The sequence below is a fragment of the Natrix helvetica genome (genome assembly GCF_964273705.1).
Source record: "Natrix helvetica genome assembly, chromosome: 1".
NCBI lineage: Eukaryota > Metazoa > Chordata > Lepidosauria > Squamata > Natricidae > Natrix > Natrix helvetica.
In genome coordinates this window covers 317907452-317921717 of record NC_138548.1, presented here as the reverse complement: position 1 = coordinate 317921717, position 14266 = coordinate 317907452, and the positions used below count along the sequence as shown (strand labels likewise).

At 41.7% G+C, this 14266-nt stretch overlaps 1 protein-coding gene across 1 annotated transcript in view; it reads right to left on the bottom strand.

Moving 5' to 3' along the window:
- The window catches only part of PLXND1 (plexin D1), a 164974-nt gene extending 153844 nt beyond the window's left edge, over positions 1-11130 (bottom strand). Inside the window, exon 1 of the mRNA XM_081939433.1 lies at positions 9144-11130. Coding sequence (XP_081795559.1) covers positions 9144-10703 — 1560 coding nt within the window. The 5' untranslated portion in view covers positions 10704-11130. The remainder of the gene's footprint in view (positions 1-9143) is intronic.
- Between the last annotated feature and the right edge of the window lie 3136 nt (positions 11131-14266).

The window sequence follows — 14266 nt, the reverse complement described above, 5'->3', positions numbered from 1 at the left end:
ATCTAGATGTTATTTTTAAGCGTACAATTCAAACATGATTACACATTTGCAATCTACAGATCATCTTGCCAATGAATCAGTACTGACTCTCAGAGAACACAGAGGCTTTCTCCAGGGCAATCTCTCATTCACTTGGTTCTTCAGACCTTCCAATGGTCTACCCATTGCCACTCTAACTGATATATCCATCTTGCTGCTAGTGATTTTCTTTTTTCTCTTTTGTTCTACCTTTCCCAGAAATATAGACCTTAAAAAGAGCTAGGTTGTCACATAGGTTATCCAAAATCAAGTAAATAAGCTAAACCTTTCTTTATCACAAAATATGTAAATGGAGAAAAGAGGATTTAACCCTTTTACTTGATGCCATTTTATCACCAATAGCCAAACAACTATTGTTTCATTTTTAAAAAACGCTCTTAAGATGATCAGCAGGCTATTACCCTATGTTTAATGTTAATTTCAGCATGTCATGTGGAATACTATCGTGGAGGTATTTGAGACTTCGTTTAGAAAGCTAATCTTTTTAAGCTAATTTCAGTTTATGAGAAATGCTTCAAATAAGATAATAGGCTTGGACTGGATGTGATGCAATAGATAGTTTTAGACTAAGACCAGGAAGATCTGGGTTCTATTTACTGCCCAGAAGTCTTACTGCTTGAACTAGGACCTATTTTTAATGTAGCCTAATCTTTCTGGCTGATATTAGGATAAACAGGGTACAAATACTACAGAAAATGAAACCCTAAGAAACAATCTTTCACAAAATCTATAACACTGAATATCCTAATTTCGGGTTTTTGATTAGGTAATTTTCTCATAAACGTGTATGTATGTATGTATTTATGTATGTATACACACTCACACACACACAACCATAATGTATCTTCATTTTCACAATAATTTGATGGTACTCAATGATATTCTGATTCTGAGCAATCCAATTAAATTTGAGCTAGATGCCATGACAGTAACTGGATGGTTTGACCTCATTCAAAGACAGCTTATCAATGGTTCATCAAATTAGAATGATCTGCCAAGCAGGGTACCATAAGATTCGGTCCTGGACCGTGTAGATTGGCCATGAAAACACAGTTTGTGGAATTGACAGGTGACTACAAATTGAATATGAACAAGCATTAAAATATGGTTGAAAAAAGACAAAAATTAAGGCCATATTAACAGATGTAACTATTCTATTCTGCACTGGGCAGTCTGTACCAAGTATTATGTCCAACTCCATCTCTAATACCACATTTTAAGAAGAATTCTGAAAAATGAGAATATTTTAAAGCAGGACTTTGAGGATGATCAGGGGATTAGAACTAAGCTCTGTGAAGAGAAGTTGAAGAAATAGAATATATTTAGCTTTCAGAAGAGAAACCCCAAAGGGATATGATAGCATTCTTCAAGTAGCTAAAAGGAGGTCACTATGAAGTAGGCTTAAACCTATGTTGTCACCCCAGAGGACAAGAATAAGTTTTTAAAGTTACACGAAGGGAGATTCAAACTGAAAAGGGCATTGGTACTTACCTGATATGCCTCTTCTCATAGTGGGAGAGGAGTATCCAGGATGGGTTGACCTTGTCCTCTCTTGATTGGACTGAGTCAGATAAGCTCTTTTAGCCACGCCTTGGTCACCAGGCTCCACCCAGTTATCGGCGAAGAACTCTATCCGACTCGCTGTGTCATCCACTCTAGACTTTATTTTAGTTTCAAACCTTTATTTATTACTTCAACAGAACAGTTCAACAAACAACATAACAATTTTGCAACATACCCATATCAGGGAGGGGCTGGATACTCCTCTCCCACTATGAGGAGAGGCGTATCAGGTAAGTACCAACGCCCTTTCTCCATAGTGAGGGGAGGAGTATCCAGGATGGGACGTACCAAAGCCTACACGTCCCTAGGGAGGGTTACACATTTGAGTATATACCCAAACGTATGCCTGGTGAGACCTCTCCCTCGCCTTGTGAACAGCCTGCAACACCCTACATCTGAATGAGGCTTCCGCAGACGCAAAGGAGTCCAACTTGTAATTCCTCACGAATGGTGAGGGGGAAGACCCCGTGGCTGCCCTACAGATCTCAGATAGTGTGGCCTGCATGGCCCAGGATGCCAAAGTGGCCACGCTTAGTGTAGAATGCACTGTGATAGAGTTCGGTGTTTGCAGACCCCATGCCTGAAAACATAACTCTGAGTCACAACTATTTCCTCTGATCTGCTGGGGGCTGCCATCTTGGACCACATGGTTTCAAAATGGCTCCAAAAGCTCCTCTTTGCTGGAGCACGTGGAAGCGGCTTGTGCCTTTGCAGGCTGCCGCGCGATTCCACTGCCGTTGGGGGCTCTCTCTCTCGCTTCCCCCTGCCTCCTGCAGCTCTTTCTGAGCCTTTCCGGCTCTCACCTTGTTCTCTGGTGATCACTGCCAGCGCAGGCGCTCCAGGGCATTTTAAAATGCCATGGTTCGTCGCTCAACACCTGAGGGGAACAGTGGAGCGCTCGGGCGACCCTTAGAGTCTCCTTGGGTGTTGCCCTTGCTGCAGAGGCCTCTGAAGAGCTCGCTCACCTGTCTTTGGTGAGAGTCCTCACTTAGTGCCCTGGGTCTCGCTCTGTGACCTGGGCTGTGCGCCGCCTTAGTGGTTGCTGCCCGGGCTTTCTACCCCCACTGGGAGTTTTCTCAGCCTCTAGTGATTGATCAGGCAGCGTGGAGGCAATTTTGATCGCTTTTGCAGCAATTTAAAATTTTTCCTTTAAGTTTCTTCAGGATCTCAGGATGAACACAGCCGGTCCGTTGATGAACTGAGTCGATAACTGAGTGGGGCCTGGTGACCAAGGCGTGGCTAAAAGAGCTTATCTGACTCAGTCCAATCAAGAGAGGACAAAGTCAACACATCCTGGATACTCCTCCCCTCACTATGGAAAAGAAAGGGTTTTCAACCCCTGAACTGTAAGAACAGTTAAGTATTACTCAGAGAGGTAGTAGATTCCTCTTCACTGGATGTATTTCAGTAGATGTTGGATAGCTAACTGTTGGAGATACTTTAAATTAATCCCACTGTTGAGCAAAAGTGTGAATTAAATGCTGTCTTCTAGCTACACCAGTTTCCAGTGTTTACAAGTTAATTTTATTATTTGCTCTACAATTTTTCCAGGTACCTCACTTCATATTGATTGATATATGCATATATATATACAGGACATTTGGAAGGGAAAGGCTAGACAAGCAGATTATAAACATATGATCTTCTTCATTCCAAAAGCTCTTAGCTCTGATCTTTGCCTTCAATTCTAAATGAACATGTCCTAATGAAATGTATTTAAAATGAAAGTACTGCTCACATATTAATATATCTATTACAGACATGACAACTATAGATTCATAATTAGAAATCAGACAATAAAAATATAAACTTCCATTAAATCTTTGTCTTCACTTTCAGCTCATTTCAAAAGCTAAACTCTACAAAAAACTGGATGTCTGGTTCTAGCAGTAAACAGTTCGCTGTAAAACCCAAATATCCACTTTAAAATTGTTACAGTAGGTCACGTGATTGCAAAGAAGAGCAATATTTAATCTGTTCAGTTTTAAGGAATTAACTGATGCAACATTCTGTGGTCAAAATGTTTTGAATTCTGGCTGCTTAAAATCTGGACTTGGATCTTATTAAAGTTGATCTATGAATTATTGCAACAAGGCCACAACATCGAAGCCACCATGCCAAATGTATTTTGGTAACACAGAAAACCTTTTTGATCTTCTTAGCAGACACCAAGTGTTCTTGGTCTATCTTGGCTGTGAAATCTAGCAGATGTTTCAAGATCCCTGATAAAAATGAGCCCTGCATCTTTCCCAGAAGAAAATTTTTAAAAAAATAATGCTCTGCATCTTTTCCAGAAGAGAAAAAAGCAAAACAACCTTATTGTGACTTGACTTTTAATTTTTTAAAATGGGAATAGATATATGCAGTTGTCATTACCATTTATGTCAGCTTGGTAACAAATTATAGTGCTAGTAAACTTTCACCCTCAAAGCAATAAAACAAGGCAGCCTATGTCCCTTCTCTCTGAATTTTATACATCCAATGCTGTCCATTGCAGGAATGTGCAGGGTGAGGATGTGGGAAGGAAATATGTGTAAGGGAACACATGTTCCCAGAGCTGTCTTTCTTCAGCGTCAGAGCAATAAGGACTAACCAAAAATGAGGAAGGGGAAAACATAACTCTGAGTCACAACTATTTCCCTTGGGACAAAGAACATGGGGAAAAAAAGAGTCGTAATGAAAGTCAAGGAACATTTTTTTTGCATCTATGTGCAAAAAAAAAACCCAATGCTGTATATTTTGCTCCATAATAAATTGAAAATAAGTTTATCTGAATTTCACCCTATATCCAGGGTCACTGAATACTGTTTAAATATCAATCAATAAGGAAAACATATGCATGTTTGTCCCATTTTTCTAAAAAATACTCTGTGTGTTGCATTGTGCAAAGTTACTAAATATTTAACATGTGCCCAAATATGAAGCAGATGTACGTTTTAGTCTCTGCCAAAAAGGAAAGTAGCAGAGAATGATGTAGCTGCGGTGTATCATATAAATATGATGTCCACATTATACTTGTATGATACACATAGAAAGGGGTCATAGGCCGTATATTACAAGTAATCTTTGACTTACAATCACAATGGAGCCAACTATTTCTGTTGCTAAACGAGACAGCTGTTAAGTGAATTTTGTCCCATTTTACGACCTTTCATGCCACAGTTGTTAAGTGAATCACTGCTATTGTTAAGTTAGCAACACGGTTATTAAGTGAATCTGGCTTCCCCATTGACTTTGCTTGTCAGAAGGTCACAAAAGATTATCACGTGACACTGGGAAATTGCAACCACCATAAACATGAGTCAGTAGCCAAGCATCTGAATTTTGACCATGGGAATGCTGCAACAGCCGTAAGTGTGAAAAATGATCATGTCACTTTTTTCAGTGACACTGTAACTTCAAATGATCACTAAATGAACTGCAGTAAGTCAAAGACTAACTTCAGGTCAATTAATTTCCAAGTAAAATTGTAGAAAACATTATGGTATTACAGAATCATAAATCAAGTACAGGATTACCAAATCTGAACTGCAAAAATCTGGGTGAACACTAGTTAAGTGTTAATAGACTTCTCTATATCTCTTTCATACCAACTACTAGTGTTTCTCAATCCAGATCCAGTACTACCCTAAGAAAGCATAAATAAGACAAATTCTGCTACATGGAAGCTAACATGCAAATCCTATCTCATGAACCTGGTACACTTTAAAAAAATTGTCAACAAGCATACCAGCAGCATTATTCTAACAGATACTATATGCTCGAACTTTCCTGCCAAACCAAGTTGCTGCTATAAGTATGGATAATTTACAGTTTAGATTGTAATCTTCTCTAGAAATTCTGTCTTTTATAGCAGATGAAGGATAGGCACATGAAAAGTATTCATGGCCCCAGAATTAAGGGTGTCAGTTTCAAAATGTTTATTAGACCCTTTCCCCATTCTACATCATTTTACAGCAAGACATGTAAATAAATTCAGGATACACACTGCAGACATCTAATTTGATTTGTGTATGGATAATATTATTACTCAATTGATGAGTAATATGATGAAAAGAAAGCAAAACAGATCCCTTCCTTGTTTGTCAAAAGTGCTTTGACAGAACTAAGACTGCAGCAGACAATTGTGCTGCTTGCGCCTTTGTGATGAGGAGGAATGTCCTAGAGAATGTTTATCTTTTCTGATCTCTTTGGTGTTTTATGTAAAATCCTAAAGGGGAACAGGGCTCCAATAATACGTTCCCTAAAGTGCCACAATCTTTGTTCTGACAGCTGCTGAAAAACATTCCAACTTTTTGGTCAGTATCATCAAACAAATACAGTAGTTTAAACCTTTTGGAGCTGTGAAAGTTGGACCATAAGAAAGGCTGAGCGCTAAAGAATTGAAGCCTCTGAACTATGGTGCTGGAGAAGACTCCTGCGAGTCCCTTGGACTGCAAGGCGATCAAACCAGTCAGTCCTAGAGGAGATCAACCCTGACTGCTCTTCAGAAGGCCAGAGCCTGAAGATGAAACTCAAATACTTTGGCCACCTAATGAGAAGGAAAGACTCACTGGAGAAGAGCCTAATGTTGGGAATGATTGAGGGCAAAAGAAGGAGGGGACGACAGAGAAATGAAGTGGTTGGATGGAGTTACCGAAGCAAGTGGGCGTGAGCTTAAATGGACTCCAGAGGATGGTAGAGGACAGGAAGGCTTGGAGGAACGTTGTACATGGGGTCGCGATGGGTCGGACATGACTTTGCAACTAACAACAACAACAAACCTTTTGGAGAAGAATGATGATACTTTTGGCATTGCTCTTGAAAGGTGAGACCATCTCAGATCAGTTATATATAGGTATAGTTTTTAAATTCATCAGCTCTACATAGATTTTAACTTATTTATGATCCATGTTTAAACCAGTACTATTACAATTTGGTTGTTTGAAGTCTTGAAAGGTCAGATTAGGGATGCATTATCATGGAAATAATTGATGTAGTCACTAAGAATTGACAACTATGGCACACAATCAAATCAGTCGTTTACAGCTTCCAGAATGCCTTTAATAAATTCCACCATCAAAAGCTGCTGACAAAACTTTATATTAAGAGAACAGGTGTAGTCATCAATTGGTAACTTGCTAAAGAACGATACAATTAAATGGACAATTTCACATTGAAGAGATATACAAAGTGGATTTTGGAAATTAAAAAATATGTATAAATGATAATTTAGGTAAATATAGTAAGATAATTGTCTATGGAGATTCTCAGTCATCCAGGTCATGGTTGCCCCCAAAGGTACCTTTGGAACAATAAGGTAACTAAGTGAGCTTATGCTTATACTGTAATTTATTCAGGACGTAAAATGAAAAGCATTTGCAATGAGTTCCATAATGGTCTCTCCTGGTTGAAGGAGTGTTAAACTGGCAAATATAATTCAATATGCAAAGTTATTGTATTGGTGCAGCTCAACATTAATGAGGCCTGATGTGCAGTGACTGACAGCAATAATCATGGAATAATGGATAATAATGAATGAATAATATGTCAATGAAAATTTCAATCCAAAGTAACTTCTGCAAAACAAAGAAAGTGAACTCCACACAGAGAATTATAAGGAGATTGCATATCTGTGGTGCCATTCTATAAACCTATGGCTGTAAAAATATATTGTGGAGCGGAAACATGTCCATGCAAGGAAGAAATATTTGAAGATTTTTAACTGAGAGCAAAGGTGATTTGGGGGCAGGTGCCAAATGAATATAAAATGATTCAATGCATAATTAGATTTTTTCTCTCTCTCTTTCATAATGTTAGTATTAAGTGCCATTAAAACTAAATGCAGAGCTATTTGGGACTGATAAATGGAAACACAACATTGAACAATGCAAAATTGTAATACAGTATTTGCTGGCAATAAATATGATAAGGGTCACCAACTCAGTTGGCTTTAAAACAAAACTAGACAAAGTGCATGGAAGAGTTTTGCAACCTTTATAGTTAAAGCTTCAATGGCTGAATATTATGTCTGAATTACAGGCAGTAAGCCTTAAATATCAGCTGCTGAGAAGAAACAATGAGAACTAATACTAACAGGTCTAGCTCGTAAACCTCCCAATTCTAGTCTATTACTTTCACCAATATACACTATGACCCTGGCTTTCATGAACTAAATAAAACTCCAAAATATTTGTGGTAAGTATTTACACAATCTAATATGCATTTTGTAAATACTTAACATGGCATTAATACAAAGATAAGAAAACTGTGGCTCTCCAAATGCTGCTAAAATACAACTGCAGCATCCCTGACTGGGGGCAGCTGTCATCACTCATCAATATCAGTTGAGCCAAAACTTCCCAATATTTATATCACAGAATACTAGCATATAATCAGACATTCTGATAATTTACAAGCAGGTTCTGAAAGCACCAGTCATCCTTCAAGCCTTGACCATTGATTGATTGATTGATTGATTGATTTTATATACCACCCATCTCACTATACAAAGTGACTATGGGTAGCTTACTTTGAACATGGAGTTAGATTTATTCTCTGAAAAACGTCCATAATAATATCTTTAAAACATCACAGATAGTATTGTGCCAAGAACTCACACAACCACTTAAAAAATACCTACTGCTTAATTACCCTCCTTTTTTTAGTCCGGTATTGTTTTTCATGACCAAAAATGAAAAGAAGGGAAAAGATTTTTTCCACACTAAGCACAATTATATTGTGGTCCCAATCTTTTCTCTAAACTGCTTTCTCCAGATGGAAGGTGTTTCAATACTTTGATTGCTTTAGCTGCCCTCTTCTGTATGTTTTCCAGTTCTGGTCTTATGATCAGGTAAGTCTAGAATATAACTTTAGAAACTAAGCACAGAAGCTTTCTGAAATAACAAAGCATCTTGTGGCACCTCAAGGTCAAATACATTTATTATTAAATAAACTTTCGTAGGTTATGATTTGAAAAGTTCATGCAATAATAAACTTAACAGTTTACTCTTAGGTTGTTTTTTATCAAAGGCCAACACAAATTTTCCACAAAATTTGGAAAATTTCCCCATAACTCATCCAAATGCTAACTTCCTAAAACTTGGAGATCTGATTCTTTGATTCTAAAACAGCAGTGCTAGGCCAAAAACTTGCCTTGGAGGTTTAGTCTATCCTTTCCCAACTTAGTGTCTTCCATATTTGTTCAGCATCTTCCAGTCTCTGAAGTTCATCACTATTGGAGGGTTTTCCAAAATTTGGGAAACATTTATTAACCCTACTTTCAGATGCATCACCAACCGTTGTCATAAGTAGTACTTTCCAGAAAGTGTCTTGAATCTCATTAAGCCATGGTTTGCCCAATATAAACCACTAGGTTGGGACATACAAACCACAGACCACGATTTATAAACCACAACTTGTTCACTTAGGCAAAACCACTATTTAGCTTGATTCACACACCCAGGCAACTCATCATAAAGGTCAAGCATCAGCCACACTGGTCAATTTGTCCATACTACTTTAGTGAGGTTTTTCTGCCCTCCAGGATTTCCTGTCCTTACCTGGATTTTCCTCTTCTCGCAGGCAGGCCCGGTCCCTTGCACGACGCTGTCCAGCACAGTGACCAGGTCGGCGTCCGGCGCCACGAAGCACGAGTTTCTGGCCACCCTGATAGCGTCCTCGATCTCCGCGAAGCGGTAGACGCAGAGCGCCGAGGGCTGTGGAGCCTGTCGACCGCCAAGCCCGGTCCCCGGGGAGGCAGCTTTCTCAAAAACCCCGAAGAGCAGCTCCTCCGGCTGGGGCGAGGAAGGACTCCCGGGATCCACCTGCAGGGCGGCGCGAGCGGGAAAGACGGAGACCAGCCTGTTGAAGAGATCCCCGCTGGAGGCTCCCGGCGTCACCCCGCCGGCTCCGGGGTGGCTGCATTGCAGCGCCATTTGAATGTAAGACTCGGTCAACTTTTTGGTCTCGCCGTTGCCGCCGCCGCCGCCGCTGCTATTGAGAGGGGTCGCCTCGACCGGGTCCCCCAAGCAGATGCGAGCCAAGAGACTGTGCGAGTGGCTCTCCTTTTCGCGCGCATTCGCCTCGCTGTTGAGGGCCAAGTAAGCATAGGAGGCCGACGGGCGGCTAAGCGGGGTGCCCTGGGGCAAAGGCGGGAAAGAGCCCGAGGGACGGCCGGGTTTGGGAGCCTGGGATCCCCAGGACGAATAGGGCCCCCCCGGACCCGCCTGAGAACTCCGGCCTCCGGAGGCGCCCCCTTCCGGGCGAGAGGGCGCTGCGCCTTGGCTTCCCCGGTGGAGGAAGGCGCGGACGAAGCTGAGCTTGTGCCGATCCTTGGCGCCCTGCTTGATCTTGAAGATGTTGTCGTCGGACGGGTTGATGTCGAAAGTGAAGAGCCGGGCCAGGTCCCCGCGGGCGTTAAGAGCCCGAATGGCGATCTCGGGCGTGTTCTCGAATCGGTGATCTTCCAGGCTGGCGTTGCGCGGGAAAAACGGGCTGCCCAAACCCGTGTAAGTGGCGGCCACCAAGAGCCTCGTGTCTTGCCCGGACTGCTTGAGCACCAAGCCGACGGTGGAAGCGTTGGCGTGGTTGGCCGCCACGTTGAGCATGCTGGGGAAGACCGTGACCTGGTCGCCCCCTTCTCCTCCACCTGTCCGAGGTGGGAATGGGACGGCCACCACCGAGATGTTGTCCATGCTCCGCAGCTGGCAGAAACCCTGGTAGACCGAGCCGCAGACCACCAGGATGCCTTGCTCCGGGTCCGGCTGCAGCAGCTTGTTGTAGTTGTCGGTCGGCTTCTTGGCGTGCTCGCAGGACGCCTGGGGCAGCTGGGGAGCGTGGCACAAGGGGTTGTCCTCCTTGGGGCCCACCTGCTCTTCCACCTCCAGAGTCAGGTTGGGAGCCGAGAGTTGATAAAGCCGGTTGACCGCCGCCAGGTAGATCCTGCCGCCCGCCCCATCCAGGGCGAAGTTGTTAGTGGCGGTGGGCGAGACGAACTTATGCTGCACCTTCAGCCCACGCCCGAGCACCGGGAGCACCAGGGAAACCACCAAGAGGTGGAAAACGCGGCCGCGATCCGGTGACAGTACCTGGTTAGCGCCTCGCCGATCCCGCAGAACCATCCTGCCTCCTGGGCTGTCGCTCTGCACAGAGCATGAGGTTCCTTGGCTGTGCAATTGGGGAGGGGAGGGGAGGGGGGGTGGCAGCCGCAAAAGAGGAAAACCTGTTTCCTGCGGAGGATTTAATGCGCCTCGAACCCTGAGAGACGCCAAGAGGGAAGTCCCGAGCCTTTTGTTGCAAGCTACTACCCGCAGCCTTTTGCCTCCTTACCGGACCGGCGTCTCCAATGGGGTTAAAACTCAAACGCCTGAGAAAAGCTGCGCCCTCCCCTAAGTCTGACAGCTTCTCTCTCTCTCTCTCCTTCCCTCCCTCTCCCCCTCCCTGTAACTGTGGACAAGCTGCTCGCTCCGACTTCTGAGAGGGTTTTTTCCTCCCAGTATTCGTTTTTTCTTTATTTATGGTTTGTCATGTGAATATGATTAAGTTTAAGCCACCCGCCCCCCAAACTGGAAGGCAATCACTGCATCAGTCCCAAAAAAACAAAGAAGCGGCTCTTGATAGCAGCGCCTTTGCTAACAAATAACTCTTGTGTTTGCCTTTTTTGATGTTCGGGAGCAAGAATGTAGGATCCATGGGCGGGAGAGGGAGGGAGGGAGAGGGGAAAGACAAGGAAATCAAAAACTTTTCTCAGCCAGCCATAAATTAACATTGCAATCAGTTGCAAGAACTGAGTTAGCCAAACAACAGTTAATTTCAGGCAAATCATCTTCAACCGACCTTCTGATTCAGCTGCTTGGTCTCCCCTCTCCCACCCAATGAAAATAAGTTAACTCTCAATCCTCTTGAAGTACTTCCCTCCTCATAAAAAGGGATTTTACAAGAAAGGATAACAAAGAAGAGAAGGTCAGACTGTCTGGGGTTTGGGGGGGTGGGGGGGTCAGGAATAAATTAAGCAGACAACTATGCCAAGCATGTAAGATGAGGGAGAGGTGAATTAATTCAGTCTTGCTATGCTTCAGTCATCAACACCATAGAACAATGAAGGGGGCTGAAAAATATTTCAGACTATACTGATCTGTACTGCTCTGTTTTTGCTTTGCCAGAAACAACTCCCGGTATGGTGTTGTACAACCTGAATTTGCTTCACATTCATCCGTCAATAATCCCTTCATATCACTAGCAATGTGTTGGTGATTATTTGGAAAGTGTATGACACCTATTTAGCATGTTTAACAAAACCATTTGAAACTGCATGTTTATACCACTAGCTGAAAACGGGCTGTTGTTTATGGGATTTTTAATTCAACATGTTTAGTAAGAACCGGATACTGTTCTACAATAAAAGGCTTCTACCGTTAGTTAAACCATTTATCAACCGTCTACAAATAGATCTCATTCATCTTAGAAAGAACTGTTGCCAAAAGTAGTTTCCCCAAGTATAGGGAATGTTGATAAATGAAATAGGTAGGTAAGACTTGTATAGAATTTCAAAAGTATTATGGCTATGCCCCCCACTTGCACTGAACCACAACACAATCAGTCCTTAACAATAGCACTTTTCCATTTTTCATCAAGATGTTTCCTTCTTTCCATTCCCAGTCTATGAATAAGACAGGCTTAGAACTTCTTTAGCGGTATTGGTATTAAATTAGTGTTTTCTCCCTTATTTTGAATTCTACCCAGTGATAGCCTCGGGGTGTATAAAATCTGTTAGATTTTGTCATTTTGACATTGGAGATAAAGTCAAGTAACCAATCGTGGAAGGACCTATTGGTGCTTCAGACTGATACTGATTAACTTCTATCACCATTCTACTAATGTCTCCATAAAACATAATGTTGCTAGCATCTGAAATAAGATAACAGACTGAAGTTGTGTAACACTGAAAGGGACCAGCCTGGTCCTGGGGGACCAACCTGGGGGCCTTCAGGATAAGACAGATGAATCCATAAGTTGGTGATAGGTGACCATATAGAAAAGAAATCCTAAATAATAATGTACCCTCCCTTGTAAAACACATACCAGCAACTTAGTTAGTCATCGTTTGCACCAGTGAGGCTAAAACCAATTTTGTTGTATACATGATGTACAATGACAATAACGAGAATAGTATCCCCTTTTTTGCCCTTCCCCCCTTTTAAGTAGCATTATGACAGAATAGGTCTAGAAAAAGGAGAAATAAGAGGTTTAAAAGTGCCCAATAGAGTCCTAATGTCAAATCTTCACTATTCTTGCTCCACTATAATGATTGGCTAATGGTGTTCCCATTGGCAGATAACATGCTCGAGAGGGGGGACAATAAATCTGGAGGAGTCAGACAGTTGCTCAGCCTATCATGCTGTAATCAGGACAACTTAATTTAATAACCTCTCCGAAGAGATTCCGAATAGAGACAGTATCAGCAGGACTGAAAATATGGGCAGGAAATTTCATGCTGGAATTTCCATTGTTTTCTGTCAACTAAAAAAGGGGTGGACAATGCTGTTTTAATTCAGCATTATGACCATGGGACTGCTTGATCACAAATATGTGTTGCTGTCTACAACATTGGGAGACCTTTAAACAGGGATTATTGAATCCATTTACGAATTGGGATAGGCTTAACCTGATGCAACAAGGCTATTCTTAGGTTTGAGAATAAAATAGGGAAAGTCATCAAGTTTCTAAAATAAGAGTTATTAAAGCATCAGAATAAATGTTTCATAGATCTAATGTCCTCAATATTGTATCTATGAGCATCAGACAATGTACCTGCAGATACTTCCTTGCTACCTCCAGACTCTGTATCTGTACTTGGAATGTGTTCTTTAAAAAAACCACCCTCTTTTTTACTTTTAATCAAATACAAGAGTATAGATACACTACAAATCCAAGCACCGACCTTCGAAGTCATATTTCTAAGAAGAAATATAGTGTTTCCACATAAGAGCTACAGGCATTCTTGGAAATTAAAAGTGGCAAGTCAGTGCTTTGTTTGTTAATATACAACTTACCCAGGAGATAAAAATAAACTGTGGCTCAGTCCAAGCTGCATAGGACACTAGAAAATAAGATGGGGAACAATGTTATCCATTCGGCTTTGGATAAATTAAAGTTTTGTGATTGTCCACATCGTGTATGGCAGCTCTTCAAGAATGGGAATGCCTGTGACATGTTCTCAAAATCTCAAATGTGCCTACTGTTCTGGAAGAACCAGGATTCTTGCCCCTAGATTCTTGGTGATATATCACTATGATGATTTAAAGCCATTGTTCACTCACTACGTCTAACCTTTTCTTGCTTATTTGTTTTTGAGGTTGTCACTGAGCTGCCATGTTTTGGCTGGAAAAATATGGATAACCACAAGATGGCAAAGCAATACAGAAAAAAAGTCACCCAGATTTTTACACCACATATACACTAGTCCTAAATATTTCAAATTGTTAGTGTTCTCATTCCCTATCACTTTGTTCTCATTGATTCAAGTTCACTTTTTAAGAATTGTGTACATTGGTTTTCTCGACAGCCAGCTTCCTTCCTAATCCTTCCTCCCTAAGATCAAAGCTTGTTCATGCAAGCAAATAGACATCATGTCACATATTTCTCTGAAAAGATTATTTAAGATTATCAGATGCAATATCCATAA